General features: G+C 57.4%; 1 protein-coding gene across 1 annotated transcript; it reads right to left on the bottom strand.

The window, feature by feature from the left end:
- Nucleotides 1–1343: 1343 nt before the first annotated feature.
- On the bottom strand, nt 1344–20565 carry SFRP1 (secreted frizzled related protein 1). Its single transcript, XM_030034574.1, has 3 exons — nt 19950–20565; nt 13534–13611; nt 1344–3510 (listed from the first exon to the last, which is right to left on the bottom strand). Exons 1-3 carry the CDS (start codon nt 20482–20484, stop codon nt 3188–3190), a joined length of 936 nt encoding a protein of 311 aa, XP_029890434.1. The 5' UTR covers nt 20485–20565; the 3' UTR covers nt 1344–3187.
- Nucleotides 20566–22568: the final 2003 nt, after the last annotated feature.

The raw sequence follows: 22568 nt of genomic DNA, 5'->3' as shown, positions 1-22568 counted from the left end.
ACTGCCCAGAGAAGGCTGCTCTCTACAGTGCTGATTTTCGATGGTCTTTTACATTTTCTCAAAACTTCCAAACAGAAAACCAGTCCCCTCTCATCTGCCACACTTTTCTAAATTAACTATATCTAAAATAACATTAAACCAAAATGTAAAGATACCTTAACTGCCTACAACATGATGTTACATCAAACGCATTTCTATTAATGCTGTTATTTTTATCCAAAGCCTCCACATACGAAGAGGGCAAGGGGGAAGCAGAGTGACGACCGGTCAATCTACCCGCTGGAGCCACGCAGGAATGGCTGGCAGATCACAGAGCAGTTTGGCAAGAGAACGGCGAAAGTACTTTCCAGGCACGTGGAAATGTCCAAAATACCACGTCTGAAATGCAACGTGCCAATCTTCTCGGCAGCTCTGATCAGCTTTTCAAGGAACAAACATACAGGGTCAGAAGGGTGTTTGAAGTAACTGATAGAACAACTAGTAACATACAATTATATTATGCTTTAAGTAGGTAATTACAGTGATAATTTGTTCTTCCCACGGGTAGCTCCGAGGTGTGGGGTTTCTTCAGCCCCGGGACACAGTCTGAAGGATTGCACAGTCCTCCCGGGACGTCTGCCACGCATCCCGGTCCAGGGCCGTCGCTCCTCGTGTGCTGCGGGGGCTCCCGGCAGGCTGGGCCAAGTCCGTGAGACGATGCACGAAACGGTTACAAAGAGCAAAATGCATCACTCGTGCTACTAGTTTTTCTGGAGTACTTGTGCAGAAAAAAAGCACCAGCTGTGTTATCAAACTCACGTACATTGTTTCATGCTCTGTACTGGAAAGGAAAAGAGCCCGCTGCCCTTTTGGCTTCGCCTGCCTCTGGATCTAGGCTTGCAGGCTCAAGATCTGCTGGTGGAAAGCAGGCTTTCTGAGCAGCAAAGGCTGCCAAGGGCTGAAAGTGGCTCTAAGCACATGTGAACTAGTTTGCTCTTCAATTTGATGCTTCCTACTGAAATATGTATTTTAAAACTAGTAAATCAACAGCCCGGTACACAGCAGGTTTCTAGAGGTGGCCGGCAGGACACCCAGCAGCAGCCTGGGTGATGGCATGAAAACCCCAGCCCAATTAAAGGTTTCAGCATCTTTCTCTCACGCACAAGCAATCCCTCTTCCACGTTGCCGCTCGGCTGCGGAAGGAAAGCCGGTGGGGACGGAGGGTCCCTGCCCCGGGCGCTGTCACTGTGGGTGCTCCAAGATAACCGGCCCTTCAGCTCAACGTGTCCCGACTCCGGGCCACGACCTGTTTCTGACAAGGCTGGATTTGCCAGCCTTCCCCATCATTTCACCTCATCAATGTGTGATGTTAAAGCCCATGGTTTATTTATTTCTTTAATTCACTGATAAAGCACATTATCTACAGTGATTAATCTTGCATCAAAGAAACAACACTACTACAAATGGTGGTCTAAGACAACCTAGTGGGACTTTCTACAGAGTTCACGTCCTAAATCCATCTCTCTGTTAGCCATGAAACATCATTCCCCAGTGCGCCTGGCTTCTTCATGGAATTCTTCTACAATCAAGTCCACGGCTCCGTCCCCACGTGGGGAATAAACAGCACTCCCGAGCTAAAGAATAATGAATTTACCAGCTTTGAGTGGGGTTGGTTTAAACCTCAAAAATGAGGATTTGTTATTTCACTTAACTGCAATACAACACAACTATCTCAGATCGCAAGATATTCATTCTCTTAGAGTAATCGTGATTGATGAGAATACTGAATGGAAGCAGGATGGTATAATTAATATGGAGCAATACGAGCCTATGGAAAAGAGAACTTGTCCAATTAACTGAATAATGAGTTTCAGCTTGGTCGATAAATGTAATCATTTGGATGCAATATTCTTTTCTTTCATAAACTATTTGACCTCATACTAACATGACATTTTGATTAGGGAAAAAAAAAACCCAGAGTGATACAAAGCCAAGTTGTCACACATCAAACAGACAAAAACCTAGAAACTGATAGGTCCCACAGCGACTGCAAAGAGGGAAAGATGGAGACGATGCCTTTCCCGTGGCGCTCCATAGGGACAAGTCCTCGGCCTTCTGCAATCTGGTATTTTGCCAGCAGCCTGAAGAAACTATAAAAATATCACTGGTCAAGTTAGGGGGTGACACAAGCTGGCGGAGCTGGCCGCGAGCTCTCCCCCGACCAGGAGTCCCGGGCTGCTGGGCTGGCCAGCAAACGGTACGTATTTGCACTGTGGCTAAAATGGAATTACACATCTGGGCACAAGCAGCACCGGCCAGGCGTGCGCAGGAACTCTGCCGCGGAAGGCTGATGCGGGAGGCATGAGTGCGGGGGATGCTCAGCCGAACCCTGCTGCGGCCGGGGGTCCGAGCGAGGCCGGAGGCACCGGTGGAGGCAGCCCACCCTCCGCCGCTGGCCTCGCCGCCGCACCATCGAACCAGGCAGGGACCCGAGGGACCCAAAGGCTGGAGAAGGAGCAGCACAGCGCCAGGCTCGAGGGGCTCAGCCGGTCCTTGTACGTTACAAGAGATGCTGGTAAGGGAGGGCTCCCCGATCCAGCCAAACAAGGTATCACAAGGACCCCAGGGTTAAGGCTTAAGCTAAGCAGGTTTAGACTACAATGGGTTTTTTTTTACAGGGAGGGCAATTAGCTATTAGGAGGTTTTATCAGAGGTTGTAACGGGTTCTCCACTACTCGTTCATTGACTTTTATGGTGAGGATGGGATGTTTTTCTAATTGGCTGGCTCTGGTTCAAACAGGAATTAATTTAGGGCGATCCTGCAGCCATGAAGACGGGAGTAACACGGTCACAAGGGTCCTTTCTGCAAGCGTGTAATCTCTTGACATAACTTCGCACCCCTCTGCTTGCCCTCTTTACCTGGTAGCTGCTATTTAAATGAATGTACCTATCCGTACAGCAACAGGTCTTTGGATATTGCGGATGTAAATCGCGTGTGACCTCGGCGTCACTCTCGCACGCCCAGGCGATCAGGCAAATGCCGGCAGCAGGGAGGTGGGAGGGCTGGGGTTGGCGAGGGAAGCTCCGAGGAGCACGAGGGAGGAGCAGGAGGGCTCGGCTCCAGCATCCCCGCTGCAGAGGAGCGAGACCAAGCCGCCATGCCGGGCTGCGCGAGGTCCGGGCGGCGGCTCTCCCGCCGCCCACCGCATCACTTGAAGACGGACGGAAACGTCGGGCAGTCGGGAGACTTCATCTTCTTCATGAACTTCTTGAACTCTTTGTTCTTCTTGTCCCACTTGTAGATGGCTGTCAACAGGTACTGGGTCTTCACCTGGCGGCCCATGATGAGGAAGTAGTGGCCGAGGTTGTCCAGCTGATGGCAGGGACAGTCAGCCCCGTTCTTCAGGAACAGCACGAGCTTCTTCAGGTTCTTCTTGCGGATGGGCCCCAGCTTCAGCGCCTTCCTCTTCCGCGGGACGATCATCTTGTCCCCGTTCTCCTTCTTCACTTCCTTTATGGTCATCTTAAGAGCTGAAAAACAAGCCAGAGAGAGGGGAAAAACAAAACAACTCCTGAGCAGCCTTCGCTGGCACAAAGCCTTTGCTAAGCAAGGCGGGGGGGTGAGGGGGCACCGGCACCCCCACCCCAGGACGGCAGCAGCACCCTGCCCGCCCGCGGACACCCAGCAACCCGCACCACTCCCCCCTCCGCGGCATCCCCCCGGCAATGACTTGGCCCGCTGACCACGACACGAAAACCTTCGTGCCTGAAGCGGAGCCATCCCCGTGCCCAGGAGAGCATCAAGGTAAAACACTGACGTCTCTGTCTCCCTTCCCCTCAGCAAAGCACGCCGGGCGCTTTTTATTTGAGAGGGAGACTTGTTCAGCCGGCAATACGCTCTTTGCTAGCAAAACGTTAGCTGAGTAAACAAGGTAATTTCCCGGCTCTAGAGGCATGGAGAGACTCTTGAAAGGGCCATTTAAAAGGTCAACTTGGCTTCTCAAGCATTTGTTTGCAGTCACTCCTGGCCCTCTGGTGCCCGTGAAACAAGTTTCGAAGCACTGAACATCTCTATATTCGAGCAGTGAAGGCCCCTGGCAAACAGCCGTGTCTACGGGACCCGCACGCAGGAGGCAGAGCCACACGGAGCAGCCACACGCCTGCACCTTCCCCAGGAGAACAGGAGTTAATCTGATACAACTTCCACGGAAAATATTTTCCTCTTTGGGTTCAGCATTTTCCCGAGTTAATCGCAACCCAAATAAAAAAAAAATTAATGTTCCTTTGCCATGACCATGAAAAGGAATTTAGTATACATGGGAAAAATGATGAAAACGTGTTGTACATTAAAGTATCACTTCTGTGCCATTTGGCTCTGCCTCTTTTTTGGGGAAAAGCACATATGGCCAAAAATTACTAACATATTTCCATCATTTGGGAGTTTACTTCAGAGCTGCAGATAAACAGTGCTCGGATAGGTGATTAATTGTCTGCTGTCCCTTCTCATTTGACTCTCAGAGCCTGTGCAGCAGACGGCATGCAGAAGCCTCTGGCTCTGGCAGGGAGACGGGTCCCCGCAGCATCGTTCCTTGAAGTCTTGCTCTGCTGGAACTTGTAGCAATGAACACACATTGCTTTCTGGACGGCAGCTCTGCTCACCGTTCCAGACACGAATGGCAGCAGGACAGCGCGATGACAATCCTGAGAAGGCAGCAGAGTCTCTCTGTATTACCCTTATGCTCCCAGCCACTGCACTGGCAACAGGAGTAATGGTATTTATCTGCCCGTGTGCCAAAAACGCCTGCTGAGTTTGCCAAAAGCCCTGTCGTGTTATACTGTTACTGTACAAGAAAGTAATCCAGGACTGGAAACCTAAGTGAAATTTTCATTCCATCTGTTTTCCAAATTCAGGATGTTTAAGAAGCTAAAGAGACTCAAGCTTTAAGGAGCTAAAGAAGCTGAACTAGATCAATTTGCAACAAATCTGGAAAATGAAGCAAGTCGTTTCCGGGCAGCTCTAAGCTCCATGACATTAACTGGGCAGCAGCAGCAGCATCCCTCAATGTGAGCCTTGATTTCTTTATCCGTTCTGCCTTTGAACTCTTGCACTAAGCACAGTGGTTGCCAGTGCAGGAGGAATGGTATAATATCAGTAACAAGAGACTTTTTCAAAATGGCTTGTTTGCAAATTGCTTTGCTGTGATCACTGCAACTTTAGATCCTTATTGCTAGAGGAAGAAAACAATCTGGCAGCTAGCAGAGGTGCTGTTCTACTCCAAGTATCATAGTCTGTGGAAGACAAAGAGGGTCTGGTAATCCTGTGCCGTGGGAGCTCACAGCTCTCCCTTCCCTGCACAGCATCAGTTATCTGTTGCCAGCGAAGCAAGTTCAGGGAGCATGGAAGCTGCACAGGTGAGCCATAAACCCAGACGTGAACTAAAAACTCATCCAAACCTCAATCGTGCAAAGAGCCAAGATCAGGTAACACCGAGGAGAACCAGCGAGGAGGCTGACCAGGGGTGCAAATAGTTTGTGTAGGACTCTGCTCTTCCCAGTGATGATGCCCTTCTTGTCATCAGCAACAGAGGGAGTTTGCAGTGCTACGCAGGTAAAATGCAGCCTGGCTCACGGACTACCAACTTTCAGCTGCCTTGCTGTGGACTAAGCAGTCACACGAGCGAAAAAAACCAAAAGGCATTATACTCACTGCTCAGTTTTCACCCCTCTGCCAGCCACCTGGCTCCCCAGTCCGCCCTTGCTCCCCTACTTGGGCCGTGTTCCTTAAGCTCAGACCTGCTTTGTGGGCAAGACTCTGGGGCACAAAAGCCACGTTTCACAGCAGTGGGGCCAGACACGCAGCTCTGGCATTTTCCACGCACATCAGAAAAGCAACGCCTGAGGGCACATTCGTTCCCGGCTGCACACCCAGCTCTGAGAGCACAACACCACGCAGCGGGAGGCAGCCCCTCGGCTTGTGGCTTTCCTAAAACATAAAGGATTTGGCAAGGGGGGACCATCGTGTGACTTGCCGCTGCTGCAGCTCGCCTGGCATCCCCCTGGCCCCGGGAACACCTCCGCCCCAGCAGCGGGCAGGCAGAGGGGGAAAGGCCCGAGCGGGACGGATTGAGTCTTGGCTCCAGGATCGGACGAGCTGCCAAAGCAAACAGCTTCCTCCCTGGGAGCCCTGGCCTTTCCGCTCCCCCCCCCCCCCCCCAAATCTGTCTCAGCGCCGAGCAGAAGAGCCGAAATTGCCTCCGAGACCCCGGGATGCGCTTCCTCGCACAGACGAAATCTTCAGCCGTCGCTGCCAGGAGGGAGCTGACCCCAGGAAGAGAGCTGGAGGGTTATTCATAGCACGCAAGCGTGTGCAGCCTTCCCAGCCCTGCAGCCGCAGCCTGCCTGCACCGTGGCTGCGGGGCTGCCCCAGCATCGGCTGCAGCATCAACCCACCCCAGCCCACATGCTGCAGCGGCTCTGCGTCGCTGCAGAAGAAGCACGGCAGCCACAAGCCCATCTTCCCCTTCGTTCTCACATGAGACACACACGTTCCAGCACAACCTCCCATCAAACCCGTGCTCCCTCCCTCATTTGCAACCGCACCTCCTCACCTAACGCGCTCGACACCTTCCACTTTCACCCAAGCTCCTGTTAATCGAAGTGTCCACCATATTCCTGAAGATGCTGGCTGATGCACTCACACGGAAAGGCCCTCGCTCCCTCCACTGCCGGCGCCCGTAGACCGACTGCAGCCTCGGGGGCTGCGGAGAGACCATGAACTTTCCTGTGAATGGGAGCACCGGTGGGACCAGGAGCCAATTCCCGGTCATACCACAAGAGAGGTGATGGCATAGGAGCCCCGTTCTCCGCCGTCCCAGCTGCAGCCAGGACCACCCATAAAACCAGGGAGGCCCTTTCCAGCCAGGCATTGTCTCAGCTCTGCTTGCAACGTTGCCAGCACTGCCGAGACACAGTGCCGGATCTGGCGCAGCATGGTGATGGGACTGCAGCCCCTGAGTGCTGGGGCGGGAGGTGAGCAGCATCCCCAGGGATGCTCCACACCCCGCTGGGATATCCATTCCCACAGGGATGAGGACAGGGACGACCCTCCCCATCATTCGGGACTGGCCAAGGGGGAGGCTCTCCCCTCCGTTCCCATCAGCCTGTACAGCTGACGGCACTCAGGGCAGAGGGGGACTCCTGCACAGCACAGGGAGAGGTTCTAGTTTCGTGCCGTACGTGGTCCCAAAACATCCTCCCTGTGAGCGCTGCCAGTACGTCTGCATGCAGGCGAGTCATGGCAGGAGACCTCTAGCGCAAGTCAGCGTCCAGCCGCCCACTTCAAAGGCTCTTCCCAGAAAACACAGAAGTGAAAGCATTACTCAGGCTGGGAGGGAAAAAACAAAACACAACAAAGGCAGATTTCAGGATTTAATTTGGGACTCAACAGCTCTCAGCCATGTTGTGTTTACAACAGCAGAAATCCTCCCGGGGTGCTAAACCCACACTTGCCCTTGCTCAGCTCCCACGTCAAGAAGCTGATGTCTGCCCAGGCACGAGCCACTTGTCAGCGTTTTGCCACGGCCAGGAAAGCCGGCACCGAACGCCCAGCACAGGCGCGGACCCTCTCACCAGACCCTGCCCACTGCCACAGCAAGCTGCCAGCACGAGAATTAGACATAGCTGCACCATCCTTGAACAGCGCAGAGACTCCTGCAAGAGACTGCACGCACCAGCCAGCAGCTACGACCAGCTTTCCCTCAGCATCCTTGCTCCCAATGCTACACCGCAGCATCAACCAGCCCTTCCTTCTCCCGAGGCGTCATCCAGCAGGACCACGCCACCAGCAGCCATCAGACTCGGGAAGAGAAGGTCAGCATGGGCAGCCTCATCCCCGCCAAGGTCCTCCTCTCCTGCAGACCGAAGCCACCTTGCGCTTCCCTCTGGATTGCTCCGACTCTGGGATGCCCAGGGAGGACATGCGAGAGGGACAGCAGCGGCTCCGGATGCGCAGCTGCCCCATCACCAGCCACAGGTCCCATTAGCAGAGGGTCAGACCCCAGCCTGGGGTGATGCTCCCCCGTTAGACCAAGCCATGAATTTGGCCCCAACTACAAACGGCTCGTATCAGATGGTAGCATAGCTCTGCTATCTCTAACACAGAGAGAGTAGGGAGGGATGGAAATATAAAAATGTCTTTTTTTATTTCTACTAATATGAAACAGGGTATATGAAAGTGTTTGCTCACTTGGAGTGAAATTACTCTTGGCAGCAGCAGCTCCAAGAGCAGCAAAGGCCCCGCAGAGCTGGTTGGGGTCCAGCCTGACAAAGCACAACTCACGTTTCATCACTTGAAACAATTCTTATCGATGTCCCTACAGCTCCAGCTTTCCAGTCCCACACCCAGCATGGGGAAAAAAGAAACACAGTCTCCCAGGCAAACCGGGAGCACCGCATTAATACCGCCTGAGAGCAAAGCACCTTCCTTCCCCGACACCAGCACCAGGGCTCGGGCACCCTCTCCGCGTCTCTGAGGACTGCGCTGTACCGGGGTGGCCACAGGATGAGACTCACGAGCCCCTGCACCCCACTCACCGTCCACCACCGCACACCCCCACCATGACTGTGCCCCACAGGCACCTCCGACCCCTCTTTTCCAGCATGCAGGAGCCTGGGACTGGGACGTGGTCTCTGCTGTTCTCCTGCCTGCACGGGCAGGGGCCCCACTGCAGCACCTCAGGGGCAGGGAAGGGAACGTGAGAGAAGGGAAAGCTCTGCTGTTCCTTCAGCCTCATTGCTCCTTCCTTTAGAAATCACTCAGAAGGAGGAAACCTGCCAGAAGACACATTAGGGCTGTAACAGGAGAAGGCTGCAGGCAAGGAGCTGTCAGTCACGGGACAAAATAAACAGCATGTATTGATTGTACTGCAGTCTCCAGTGCAGCGAGAGCCCGTTCAGCAGGATCCCCTCAGACCCCAGAGAAAGGGCAGAAACAATAAATAAAATCACCAAGAGAAACAGAGAGAGGAATGAACTCCAGGGCCAGCCCAGCCAGCACGAGGAGGAAGAAACAAACCCTGGCTGCAGCCCAGGGAGGCTGGGGGAGGCGGCTGCGGGGGCACCGGAGAGCGATCTCACGCTTCGTCTTGCATCCAACGCTGCCCCCAGCACACCAGAGCTGCACCAAAATCTAAACCGCAATTAGCCCCCGCATACCTGGCCCAGCACCCCGAGCTGGTCTGTGCCCCAGGCAAGGGTCCCCGCACCACTCGCTGACACCCTCGGCTCTGCGCTCCCGCAGCCCCGCTCCGAGCCGCGGGCGATGCTTCTGCTGCCTGCTCCCAGCCTTGGCATCCCGGCAGGCACATGTGGAGCAGCACTCAGGCACAGCCAAAGGCGCGACAGGACCTTGCCGCGCACCGCAGTGATGGGGGACTGCTGCTAGGGCAACTGAATCAGCAGCAAACCAGGTGCAATGCTGGGATGCTGGCTCAGAAATGTTCCCCCTTTCCTGGGGGCACTTGGCTGGTGCTTCCAAGGAGAGGGCTAGGGTGGAGAAGAGAGGAGGCAGCTCCTGTATCCTGCTGAAATAAAGGAGAAGCTAATCTCCAAGTGCCTCCACAGCAGCAGGCAGGCAGTGCCTACCGCTTCGCCAGTGTTATGGGAGCACGCACACCGCTCCCGCTGTGCGGCTATCGCATGGCGAGCCCCAGCCAGAGCCGTGTGGACAGCAAGACATGCTGCCGCCACAAAGCCATCCTACTCTCAGAGGAGCTGCCAAGCTGCTGGCAGCCCAGCAGGGAGTGGAGCTGCCTCAAACCAGCACCCAGGAGCCCACATTCACCACTGCTCATACAAATGCAAACCCAGAGTCCTGCTGGCCCACAAAGCTGGCGGTCTCCTGGCACCACTCCGAGCCACAGCATCTTGTCCAAGGCCCTCTCCTGGGCCAGGGAAGAAAGGTCCCTTTTCTTTACAGTCTTCCTGTGTTCACAGCTGGATGCAGCTCTCTTCCTTCTCTGTTCTCGAGACCAACATCACTCCCAGGGTTGTTACACAGCTACCTCCCACCCTGGCATGGCCACATATAAGTGGCGGGCAAAGCGCTCCTCGCATCTTGTCTGTAACAAGCCACTGGGATGTAGGTGAAACCCAAAGTCACGTTACTGCAGGAATCAGTGCAGGACCCACCAACAGTTGCCCGGTGCAGCACACGTTAGTTTAAACATTTATTGTACGTGTCTGGCTTTGATGAGGATCTGTAACCTGTCAGCTGCCAGTGTTTACCTTGGTGGATGTGCATGAGAAATCTCAGTCTGAAGGGCTGGGAGTTTATTTTAGTGCCAGATAAACAGCTCTCCTTGAGAAATCACCCCATGACAGTAACCACCCAAGACTAAACAAAGATCCAAGGGCCACGCACTGTGCTTTGAGAAAACTTCCTGAAGTCGATATCTCCTCTGCTGGCTGCTCTCCACAGCTGAGACATCCCCAGGAGCACCGTGCACTGCCTTCCCTTGTAGGGCACAGGTAAGACCTGCATCGCATCTCTTCCCTTGCTCCAGCTCCCCAGCTGGCTACCGACTGGGCACATCTGGAGGCAGTGCTACGTGCACCCAGGACCCTCCTGGATGGGGAGGAAAAACACAATGACAGAAGGAAGAAAACACCAAAGGCAGCTGCATGAAACCTACACCACTGAAAACCCACGTAAGTGAGCTTCCCACCGTGATTGAGTCTGGTGACAGGGAGGAACAGGGGAATCAAGGTATATCCAAGACACGTCCAGCTTTCCACTGCGAAGACAGAGTGATGGTTCACACGTGAGTGATGGCTCACTGTGTCCTGCTCAGCTGCCTTTGGACTTCTCTATAATAGGGAGGTCATCTTGTTTTCAAATGAAAAACCTCTTTCTGAGACAAAAAGAGAAAGCAGGAGTGGGAAGGAGGAGGAATGGGAGCAACCTCAGCATCAGCAAGAGCTCTGACATGTTTAAAAAGTTACATGTTGGAGTTGTGCTGATCCACAGAACAAAGAATGATCCCAAATTCCTTGCAACGGTCAGAAAAACCATCAGACTCTGATTTGGCAGAGAAAACAAACGACTTTATACAAGGCTGGAAAAACACGGTGATCTGGGTGAGTCAGGTGGACATGCCGATGCAGTTACGATACCTGACATTACAACTAAAGCGATCCCAAGGGCTCACATGAGCCGGTTCAAATCTAGCCGTGTTTGTGCGAGCTGCTGTCACCTGGATGCGGGCACAGGGCACTCGGTGACACCACCGAGCTCCCCGACATGGCAGATAGGGCCACCTTCAGCCCCTCCGGCAGAGCGGAGCTCCTCTCGGCGAGCCAAGCCTGCAGAGCTGGCTCCCATTTCTCTCCCTCCCTGCTGGGACACGGCAGGGCTGGCCTGGGAACGGGGACCCATCCTCACCACTCCAAACCACAGCAGGAGGAAGGCTCCTGTGAAAACCTTCACAGCCATTTTGGATTGATTGGGGGTAGGCACGGGGACTGAGGTCTCCTCTACTTGCTGCTCCTCTGCTGCTCGCGGTGCACGGTAACACTATATCTGGCCACTTGCCGCAGCCCTACCCAGGGAGCTGCCTGCCAAGAAATATTTCCATCCTCTGGACGCTGTCACCACAAAATTTCCCAATAACTAACTTACTCTGTGGGCAAGTCAATGTCTCAAGCCGCTCCGCCGAGGCTGTGAATACTTCTGGTTTGGCCTCTGCTCCCCGTTGTGTAACTGTCCCAGAGCACGGGGAGGATATTTAGCGGCAGAGGCTGATGACAAGCATGCGGTTAAACTTGTATTTCCCTTCCCAGCACTTGCCCACCAGCGGGACACCACCTCGGCTTGCTCCTCGCACGCCTCCAGGGAGGCAACAGGTATTGCAGCAACCCGCCAGTGCCCCCCGCTCCTTCTCCAGGATAGCGGTCCCCAATCCCAGAGTGCCTGTACCGGGGCGATGCCTCTGTGTCACCGCACACCCAGGCACACGGTCCCTGCCCAAACCAGGTGCGCTGCTCCCAGAGGCCGCTCGCTCGCTCCCCACCAGCTGGGAAGCTCCCTCCAGGCTGGGAAGCTCCTTCCAGTCTCTCCCCATGGGTGCAGTGGGGCAGGGACGGCTCCTGTTCATCTCTCATCTCATGCCTGCCTGGGGCAGAGCTCAGAGTGCTCGGGCTCACCCACCTCCGAGCGCTCAGCCCAACAGTCGGGTGAACAGCACGTCCCGCTCCCCAGCCAGGCTGCCGCACCAAATTTGCGCGTCCGTTACCCGACTCAGCTAGAAGTACCCGCATTCCTGGGAAACTATTACATGGGTGTTCCTGTCGATGCTTTTCCCTGTTAAAAAAAGTCTGCGCTGAACTTAGGACTTCTGGCATACCAAATCTGCAGGAGAGTTGAGAATTCATTTCCAGCAGAAAGGGTAATACGCCAGCATGCAGAGCAGGTTTGGGTTTGCATAGTGCGCTCTGGCACAGGGCACATTCAAGTGCTAATCCCCGAGGAATGCACACCTTGTTCAATATGCCTTTAATAACCTTCCGGGCAAGTTACATACACCAGCAAGGATGTCAAAACCAGTTAATTCTGGGTTTGATCTGAGAAAGCTAATATTTCTCCCTGCGATACTTTTTTTTTAAATGAAGTTCTGTTTACCTATGATTGTCTGACTCACTTACTCAGTCATAATATATTTAGGACACAGCTTTCAAGTAGCTCTGCATTTTTTAAGCTCACTGCTTGGCCCTAGCTAGACAAGGACTGGCTTTGGGTTTTTACACCTAGACTTGACAAGAGCAGCATAACTCTGCTAAAAAGAAACCCAGCGGTACAAGCAGTCTGGGGGAAGGAGGAAGCTGCTTTGCCCCTTCATGACTGCAAGCAGAGTAAGAGTCCATGCTACACATCATTCCTGCAAGCACGCAAGAGCACGGGAACACCAGGCTTAAGTTACGAGCCCCACCAAGCTCACCAAAGAACAAGCACTGCCACTTCTGCCCCAGCCCCAGGCTCCAGACCAACACCATCTGGTTCTCTGCTCGCAGCGGGGCCTCACCGCCTGCAGCACCGCTGCTTCGGCGGGCGATCCCACGCGTGGGGGCCTCGTCCCCGGGCGGCGTGTCGCCAGGCGGGCAGGAGAGATGCTCAGCACCGCAGCCAGGGTGACGCAGGAGCGTAGGTACTGCCGCCAGGACCCCGCTGTCCCGGCCCTGGCTGTCCCGGTACCTGGGTGTGCTTGGCTGCAGGAGCTGGACACGTCCCGGACACGTCTCGGACACGTCCAGTCCAGTCCAGTCCAGTCCCGTCCCAGCGGCCGCCTCTGTGCACCGACACTGACATCTAGAGGCACGCTCGCCTCGGGGAAGGACTGCGGCTGTCCGCAGGTGACGCGGCCACAGCGGCCGCACCGCTGGCCACACCGCTCTCGGGGCAGGCAGGAAAACACAGTGGTCCAGGATCCAGCCCACACAGGAGCCACACTGCCCTGTGCCCCCCGGGGAAGCCCCCCCCGTGCCCCCAGCACCCCTCCTTACCAAACTCGCTGGCACACAGGTGCTCCACGATGGCCTCCGACTTCATCTCGTTGTCGCAAGGGGGACACACGGTCGTTCCTGGGAAAAGGAGAGAAGAGGTGGTGAGGAGCCGGCTCAAGAAGCACCGCAGAGCCGGGCTAGCCCGGGCTGTCAGACCTCTGCCCTCGACGGGAGCATGCACCCAGGCACCCTGCCATGGGGTCCCAGGTCCCGGCCCCGTGGGATGACACCCTGCCGGGGGTCAGGAGCCGTCCACCAGCTCACAGGGCAGTGCTGGCTGCGGGCAGCCTCCTGCCAGCCCCACTGCAGTGCTGCCAGCAGCCCCAAGGCCGGGCACGGGCAGGGGTAGGCAGCTGCCAAGAGCAAGAGGACAGTGCTGGCAAGGAGAGGGGTTTTCAGGGCCAGGCACTCAGCTGAGGGGAGCCACTCGCCACGGGGTATGGCCCACAGCCCACTGACGTTCCCTCCACGCGGCGTGCCAAGGTGGGCACGTGGTGCCCGAAGCCCGGCACGGCAGGAGGACGGTGCCCAGGGGATGGCTCACGCGCCGAGGGGCTGCCCCAGCCAGGAGCCACCACGGAGCCAGGCAGGCAAGTTCGGGACTGGTATGACCCAGCTCACAGGGGACCACCTCACAGCCTGCCCATGCATCGCATGGCAAGCCCCTCTCCTGCCTCCCTCCCACCCTGCCCCAGAGCGGCACTGGTCGGTGATGGACCTGCACAGCTCTCACATGCGCCTCCCCGCTCCCTGCCTCCAGAAGCCCCTCCAGCGCGACCCCAAGAGCAGACGTCTTATCTTTTTGGGGTTTTTTTGCCTGCGGGGCAGCCTCACGGCTCCAGCAGAGGAAAGCCAGCTCTGCTCACCAGCCACTGACAGCGGCCAACATCCTCCTCTTGGGGAACACCAGCCCAGGAGATTTCATCGGGATCCATCCTGGGAGGAAAGCTCGCTTCACCCAGAGAATAAAAATCTGTTTCCACGTTCCCATCTCCAGCCAGAGCAGAGACCACCCAGCAGCACAGACGCAGATTTGTGCTACTGGCGGATGAATTTACTGAGCTGGGAGATGCTGCTTCTGTTCCCGGTCCAGCAGAACGGACGGCTCTTTCCCACACAAGGGAGTTATTCTCGGGGACGGCGCTGCAGTGGAACATCTGCCGGTCCCTGCGTGCAGACAGAGTGCTCGCCCCAGCCCTCAGCCAGGCCGGCAAAACGCACTGTGTTGCTGGACAGAAAAAACAGAGACGTCTCCCAGCTAGAGGGGTGCAGAGCCAGAACGGCTGGCGAGGGAGGCATGGCCACGACCCGTGCCGACCACAGAGTTGAGTCTCCTCAGTCACAGATGCCCCACAGGGTTTCAGGCGAGACATTTGTTTTCTGTGGCTTGTTCTTCCCCTCTCACCCCCCCAAATCTGTTCTGTGCCAAATGCTAATTCCTGGGGTCATGCACCATGTCTTTATTAATCACACATGCAGAGCAACTGGCCTTCCAATCGTCCCGACGCGCAAGTCACAAGGCAACCTTCACAGCACCCAACAGCCAACTTAACAGTCCCACTCCCGGTACCTCGGTACCCGTGAGAGCTGCCCATCACCTGGGTAACTTCCTTTTCCAAAACCCTAACGTGCAATTACCACTTTTACTGTCTTAACTTAGAGTGACACAGGCAGAAGCCAGCCTTTGGGGACGCGATGACGTCTCCAACACTATTTTTAAAATCAGCAGTCAGAATATTTCCATCCAGGCTGCACATTTAATGAGCTCATGATGAGGGAGAGGGGATGCTCGTAGGAGGGTGACAACCCCAGCGGTCTGTCTCTGCTGCAGTGCCAAGAATTAGTTACTGCGCTGGGGACCACCCTCAGGAACGAGAGGGGGTACCTGCCATGCATTAGCTCATCTGCGCCCAACCCAGTGTGCAAAGCACTTCAATGTGCCTCAGCAGCCAAAGTGCATGCTAGGAGACTGGCCGAGCCTACGCGGGCCAGACAAACAATGTGAAAGCCACCGCTGTGTCCAGTCTACGAGCTTTCCAGGCAAACAAAGAAAAAAAAAAAAACCCAAAATGGAAAATAAGAGTCATTGTTCCTTGTTTTAGCTGCGCTAAGGCAGCCCCCGGGACTGCTCTGGCACACCCATGGCAGCAGGGACCCTCGTCTCGCCAGCAGCCACCCCGCGCGGGCTGGAGCCGCTGCAGCCGCCCTGGGCAGCTCCTTCTGCGGGGCAGCGCGCCCGTCCCCTTCCCACCGGCAACGCAGCGCACGTCTGCCAGCCACTCTCGCCACGGAGAGGACATTCCCCTGTGGCTCTGCTGACGCCCCAGGCAGGGCAAGCGCTGCCAGCCGTGCGGCGCAGCACGAGCAGCAGCCTCACCCGCGCACGCATCCCACTGCCAGGCTGCCGTATCCCTGCGCTAGGGTAAAGCCCCAGGCATGCCACCCCATGCCGGGAGGACCCCCGCGGCCTGGCGAGTGGCAGCGGGCACCCAGAGCTCGCTCCAGTGCCAGGCGGCTCCACGTGCAGGGAGCATCATCCAGCCCTGCCTCCCGCAGCCCCACTGCGGCACGGACGTGCCCGAGACCATCCCATGCCGAGGGGAAGGGAAATGCTCCTCTCCTACGGGACATCCCATCACGCCAAGGTCAGGAACACAAGTACCAGGGGCCTGACCAGCTCCCGCACAGCTCTGTGCCCCAGGAAAACCGTTGCTTCGTGGAGCCACAGCTATCCCAAAACTGCCTGCCCTCCCACCCCTCCCGAGGCATCATGGCCAACGTCCTCCAGCCCACGGCGCTGCCCAGCACCTCACCTTCCCCTTCCCACACGATCCCAGGCTGAAGGAGCCAACAAGAAGCCCAGCCATGATTGCGGTCCCCACTGCGGCGGTCCAGCGGCAGCCATGCCGGCACGTGCCGGGCCAGACTGCACCCCGCGGCACCCCGCCACAGCTCGCAGTATCGGGTACAGTTGCCCGTCTCCTAACCTGCTGCGGTTCAGCTGGGACCCATCTTCTGCAGTTGACAACTCTACTCCAAGCACAAGCTTAGCCTGCTTCCAGCTCGCTTTTTCCCTGCTGACCATTTTCTAATGCTTGGCTTTAGAGCCAGCTTACTCCAGGGGCAGGAGAAGGAATGTGTAATGCTATATTAATCTGCAACTCCCCTGATGCATCCTGTGGGCCTGCAGGCTTTACCGCCTCGTGCTTAAGGAGAAAGGAATTCAGCAGGTCAGCTCTTTGAGAGGCAGAAACAAATTCCAATTTCGAGGTGTTAATGGGGAAAAATACTGAAAGGGCTCGTTCTTACTAGTGCCCAGAGAAAAGGGGGGACACTGCTGGGTTCTGACCCTCTTTGAATCAACAGGAAACACACCCCAGTGCCCGAGACCGAAGGGGCTCCAGGAGCTGGCGCTCGTGGAAAATGCACAGAAACTGCGGACGGGGTCTCCCGCGGCAGAGCCCCGGGCAGAGGGAAGGACCCGGGACGTGCAGGGGCAAGGGCTGAACCACAGCAGCACAAGCGTGCTCACCCGGAGGCACCCCTCGTCTGCACAAGGTGGCAGTGCCAGCAGCCGATGGACAAAGCACCGCGCCGGCTCCGGCCCCTGCCGTCACTGGAGACCACTCGTGGATCTTCTCCAGAGTGCGGGAGCAGAAGCACCAGCGCAGGTTTACATTACGGCAGTGGTCACGATTAACTTTAAGTTTGCTCTGTTCGCTCTAAGCTGTTTGGGGCAAGAGCATCCCAGCACACGGCGTAGGCGGCACGCGGATCTTCACCAACCAAAGGTTATTCGTAGGAGAACACACGCCAGATCCCCCTGCCACAAACCAGCGTTAACACCATGAAAGCTGGTGCACCTAAGGGCAGCAGGTCCAGCCCAGCAGATTACCAGGGAGCCTGGCCTTCTCACCTTGAAGAAGCGTTTTCTAGCAAGATTGCTCATCCCCTCACAGGAAAGTGCCCCAGCCAGTGCAATGGGCACAGGGAGCTCGGCCTGACACCTCTGGAGCTGCTGCGGCTCAGATACAGCACATGCAAGAGTTTCCTCTTGAAATACTTTCAAGCAGCTGGGGGATGTGAAGATGGCTGCTTATACTTTTCCAGTGAATGCTGAAGAGAGTTCACATTTGCACAACAATTTTAAAGACTTACTTTCCATAAACATCCTTGCAAACAAATTGCTCATTTAAAAGCGCTTGGGACATAAGTTTTGCAAAGCCATTTAGCAGACAGTGGTTTATCTGAGTGGCTGTAATACTTCCTTACAATACTCAGCCAGCTCCGATTTCCAGTTCGCTCAAAGAACAAGTTCATAAACCCTAAAGTTTGTGCAGAATGAGGCCTCTCTGCACCCCAAACAGGATCAGCAATAGATCCACAAAGGACTCAAACCTGAGCTGCTGTAATTCCTTGTAATAAAGTCAATTTAGCGATGCCTGTGAACAACAGCAAGGTGCCCAAATACTGTTCTGATGGGCACATTAGCAGCACCAAAAGAAAGCAGTAACATCCCACCCCAATACCGCTCTCAAGACAGGTCTGAAAGGTGATCAGAAAGTTAGTTGTTAAACTACACAAGGGAAAACTAGCAGATGCTGCTCATCTAGAAGACTGTTCCCAGGTCTTGGGTCATTAACATGTCTAAAATGAATGACCTGCAAACAGCTCAAACTCTGTTTCGGACCTTGGAAGGGGCAGCTCTACGGCAAGCAGCTCAGCTGCCCCAGGAGCATTCTTGGCTGCAAGTCCCTGGGGAATAAAAGCGACCTTTGTGCCCGCAACACAGGACGCAACTGCGGTCTTGACCAAGGGTCTAGGTTCACACAGGACAGACGACTTTAGAGCCTTCCTGGAAAACAAAGAGCTTCCTCCAGCAATCACATCAGTAAGCTCATGCCACAGCGAGAAAGCGAGCGCGACTGCACCGCCCTCGGTGCCGCACAGGGAGAGGCTGGGTGCCTGGGAGCAAGAGCAGCCAAACCTCACTCCCCGGCACGGGCACACACTTCACACCCCACCTGCCTCTGGATGCCACTGCCGAGACACGACAGAGGTTCCCTGCACAGCTCCGGCGGGTGTCGAGCTCAGGTGTCCCTCGCTGCCCGCCCCCTGCAGCGACTGCCCCGTCCTGCTCAAGCCATCGCTCTCCGCTGCCCTCCGTGTGCCCCCACGCTGGCTTCTGGGAACACCCCCAGAGCGTCACCCCTCTGCCGCAGGATGCACTCCCTTCCTCCCTGTAAACTGAAGGGCTCCCTGAAGCAGGAGTCCCGCTGGGATGAGCGGGATAAAACACCGCACAGTCCCCGGCAGGCTGGGAGGGGGCTCCCAGCCAAGCACAACATAAAGCCTTTGTCTGTAAAGGTAACTGCACACGAGCGGCCACTGCACAGGGCGACCTTCCCTCCAGATGAGCTCCGGACACAGCGCAGAAGCCATGGCTCAGCCCCATGCGCAGCTCCCCCGTCCCCGAGTTCCTCCCGAGTGCCTGCACTATCCCGCTGTGAAATCGGGAGCGCCCATCCCTTCCAATGAAGCTCCGGACACAGGAAAGCATTGCAGTCTTCTACAGCCCTCTGCCTTCTCCCTCTACAAATATCCCTCCTGCCAGCCTTTCAAAGTACTCCGATGCAGAATACCGAAGCAACACCAGGATACTTATTTATTTCAAAAGTTTTCAGCAACAAGCTGGACTCACTGCAACTCGCACAAACAAGCCAGTCTGGCACCAGACAGACCTGTCGCACGTAATGGAAACAAACAAGAACCACGACCGCTTTGCCCAGTTATTTCTTGATAAGTCTCTTGCCCCCTTGCCAGCACACAGCTCACCTGAGAGGGCAGGGCTAGATTTCCACCGCACGCGCAGCCACCGGCTGCTCAGCCTCTCGCCCCAGGACTGCTTGGGAAACGGGGTACCCCACCAGGACTACTCTCGCTGTTTACTCCAGCCAGGCAGCCCTTTCTGCCGTGGGGAACCACGCATCCTATTGCTGCCAAGAACAGCCCTGCCGGAGTCGGGCTTGGGAGAGAAACCGCTGCCAGGGTGGTGCAGCACCTGGAGGATGGAGGGTCGGAGCCCTGGTCCATCAGGGGCTGAAGCCCAGCCCTGGTGCCGGTGCGGGGATCGGAGCAGTCACACACCCGCCATGCCCCGGCACCGTCTGCCCCCGGGCTCGGCTTCGGGACAGAGGCGAGGAGCTGGCGGGGCGTCCTGCCTTCCTCGGGACAAGAGTACTCGCAGAGTGCTCGGAGGCTGGAGGAGGACTGCTGCCAAGAAGCAAAGTTCAGGTGAGCCTCCTCCTGCTGCAAGACCCCCTTCAGTCCCACACGGCCCCTCCTGGGCTAACGCCTGCCCCATCGGCTCGGACAAAAACGCCGGGAGCAGGGCTGCAGCCCCGGTCACGCCTTACCTTTGGGCCTGGAGACCTCGGTGGCGTTGGGAGCCGTCATGGCGATGCAGACGTCGTCCTGGGGAAACTGGTCGCACTTGAGCATCTCGGGCCAGAAGAAACCAAAGAACTGCATGACGGGCTCGCAGGAGTCGCGCACGGCCTCGCAGAGCCAGCGGCACGGGTAGACCGGCCGGTCCAGGCAGACGGGGGCAAAGAGGGAGCAGAGGAAGACCTGGGTGCCCATGTGGCAGTTCTTGTTGAGCAGCGGCACCCAGCTGCTCGCCTGGTGCTTCACCTCGGCCATGGTCTCGTGGTCCAGCAGGTTGGGCAGCACCATCTTGTCGTAGCCCACGCTGTGGCAGAGCCGCAGGTCGGCGGGGATGGCCACGCACTGGTGGGGCTTGGCGTAGAAGCGCCCGCCCGGGTAGGGGCCCAGGTCGGACTGGTAGCTGACGTAGTCGTACTCGCTGGCCCCGCCGCACGCCAACAGCCCGGCGGCCAGCGACACCAGCGCCCGCAGGCCGGCCCCGCGGGGCCCCCGCACGCTGCCCATCGCCGCGCCCGCCGACGGTGGCCCCGACGGAGCCGCCCGCCCGCCCGCCGCTCCCAGCCGGGGGCCCTCCCCGCGGCCCCGACCCGCTCGCACCCTCGCTCGATGCCCGCTGCCGGCGGACCCCCCCACCCACCCACCCACCCTGGCCCCCGCGTCGGACGCCGGCAGCCGCCGAGCGGAGCCGAGCCGAGCCGAGCCGAGCCGAGCCGAGCCGCCCGCTCCCTCAGGCTCAGCCTCCGCCGCTCCCGCCGCCGCCCCGGCCCCGGCCCCGGTCTGGCCCCGCCGCGCCGCGCCGCGGGTTTGTGAGCCCCCCGGCAGCCAATCAGGGAGGCGCCGCCCGCCGCGCGCTCGCCCGCCGGTGTCAATCAAGGGCCCCGGGAGCCAATCCCGCCTAAACCCGGCCCGGCCCGCCCCGCCCCGCTCCGCCCGGGCGGGCCCCGACGGCGCCGCGCCTCCGCGGCCGGCCGGCAGCTCCGCGGCCCCGGGGGCGACCCGGTGCGGGCGCTGGGGGTCCGCGGCGGTTCCGCGGGCTGCCGCACGGCCCCCGGCGCGGCCCCGACGGCTCTGCGCAGCCGGGCTGGCCCCGGTGCCGCAGCGGGCGCTTCCCCGCGCCACCTGCAGCGCTGGCCCGACGGGGTGCCGGAAAGGTGCCGGGGGCGACCGGCGGGGGCACTTGGGCGACCCGCGGCCGCTTCCCTCCAGGGAGGGCCGAGCCCTGCGGGGCCGTGCCAGGGAGCCCACCGCCCGCCTGGCAGCCCGGGCGCCGGGGCCAGGGCGGCTCTGGGAGGCCCAAGCGTTCCTGAGCGGCTTTTCCAAGGTTGCAGATGTTTCTGAGAACCTGGGCTGGACCGTGCAGACCTCATTTCCCTGTGGACAAATTCCAACAAAAACTAAGGTATTTGCAAAAAAAAAAAAAAAAAAAAAAAACCAACCAGGAGAGAGAAAGAGTCGGTCTGTTTCTTAAAGAGGTATCGCGCCTGGGAAACCTGGCTCCAGTCCTGCCAGGGAAGCAGAAGCTGTGCAACAGCAGCATCCACTGTTCCCCCAGCAGCAGTGCCAGCCCCTCACCAAGCACCCTTTGCAAGGAAAGGGCACGTGTAAAGCAGACCAGCAGCGCTGCCTGCCGCGGGTCCAGAGCTCCGTGGCGGGACCGCTCCCGGCAGCGTCTCAGAGCGGGAGCTAGGCCACGGCAAGCCCGACAGCTTGCGCAGCCACAGCCACGCATCCTGCTGGGAGACGAGCGGGAGACGCTCGGCACGGCACGGCTCGGCTGAGGAGACGGGACGGGAGCACAGGCCAGCCCCGTTCACCACAGCGGGCAGGCACAGGCCGCTGCTGCGCTCCCGAGGGGCTGCAAAGACTTGCTGCCCTCCAAAGCCGGGAGCTGGACGCGGTGAGGATGGCGGCTGTGAAGCTACCCGGGTGCCAGCGCCGGCGTGCAGGCCTGCGGCTGCTCCGTGGGCAGAGCAGGGTGCCCCTCGGCACCAGCCAGGCAGAAGGGGCTGTCTCAGCCCCCACGCGCACAAGATCTGGCCGTCGAGCAGCTCTGCCCCCCGTGTGCCCACGCATCCACGTCCGAGGGAGCTCTCCTGAGCTCCCTCCTTCGGACTCGTACGAAGCTGTTACTGCAGCTGCCTTTTGCTTAAACAGCTTGTGCTGTTTAATACAGGAACTACACCTCATTGAGAGGTAAATGGAAGAGGCTCTGCAGCCTGGAAGCGTGAAGGAGCCACTTTCACCTGAGGGCCAACAGAAGAGAGAAGCCAGTTAGCACCGCTAATGAAGTGGAGAATTCAGCAGTAAACAAGAGAAATCTTCGCCATAAGGTGCCAGTAGCTGAATGAAAGAGGCAATTGGATGGAGCAGGCCCTCTCCTGCTGCTTGGGCTCAGGAAACGGTAGGAAAGCACCGATCACCGTTTGCACCAAGAAACAGCTGCAAAATGGACTTCTCATCCCTTGGGAAATTCTGACAGCCTAGAATTTGCTTTTACCAAACTCAGTTTAGAAACACTGAAACATCTCGTTTTGAGAATGTAGAAAATACTGCATCGTCCCAGTAGTGTGGTATAATGTGGTACACAG

The sequence above is a fragment of the Aquila chrysaetos genome, chromosome 13 (genome assembly GCF_900496995.4).
Source record: "Aquila chrysaetos chrysaetos chromosome 13, bAquChr1.4, whole genome shotgun sequence".
In the NCBI taxonomy this organism is placed as follows: Eukaryota; Metazoa; Chordata; class Aves; order Accipitriformes; family Accipitridae; genus Aquila; species Aquila chrysaetos.
The sequence above is the reverse complement of the archived record's forward strand: the minus strand, read 5'-3'. Positions and strand labels throughout refer to the sequence as shown.

Bases quoted from the DNA above. Each gene is read 5' to 3' on its own strand.
- SFRP1 (XM_030034574.1), bottom strand. From the start codon at position 20,484: ATGGGCAGCGTGCGGGGGCCCCGCGGGGCCGGCCTGCGGGCGCTGGTG. The intron at 13,612-19,949 runs GTAAGGCGTGAC...TCCTTTTCCCAG, and splicing joins CGAGGTCTCCAGGCCCAAAG to GAACGACCGTGTGTCCCCCT. The intron at 3,511-13,533 runs GTAAGGAGGGGT...CTTGTTTTTCAG, and splicing joins CCTGTGTGCCAGCGAGTTTG to CTCTTAAGATGACCATAAAG.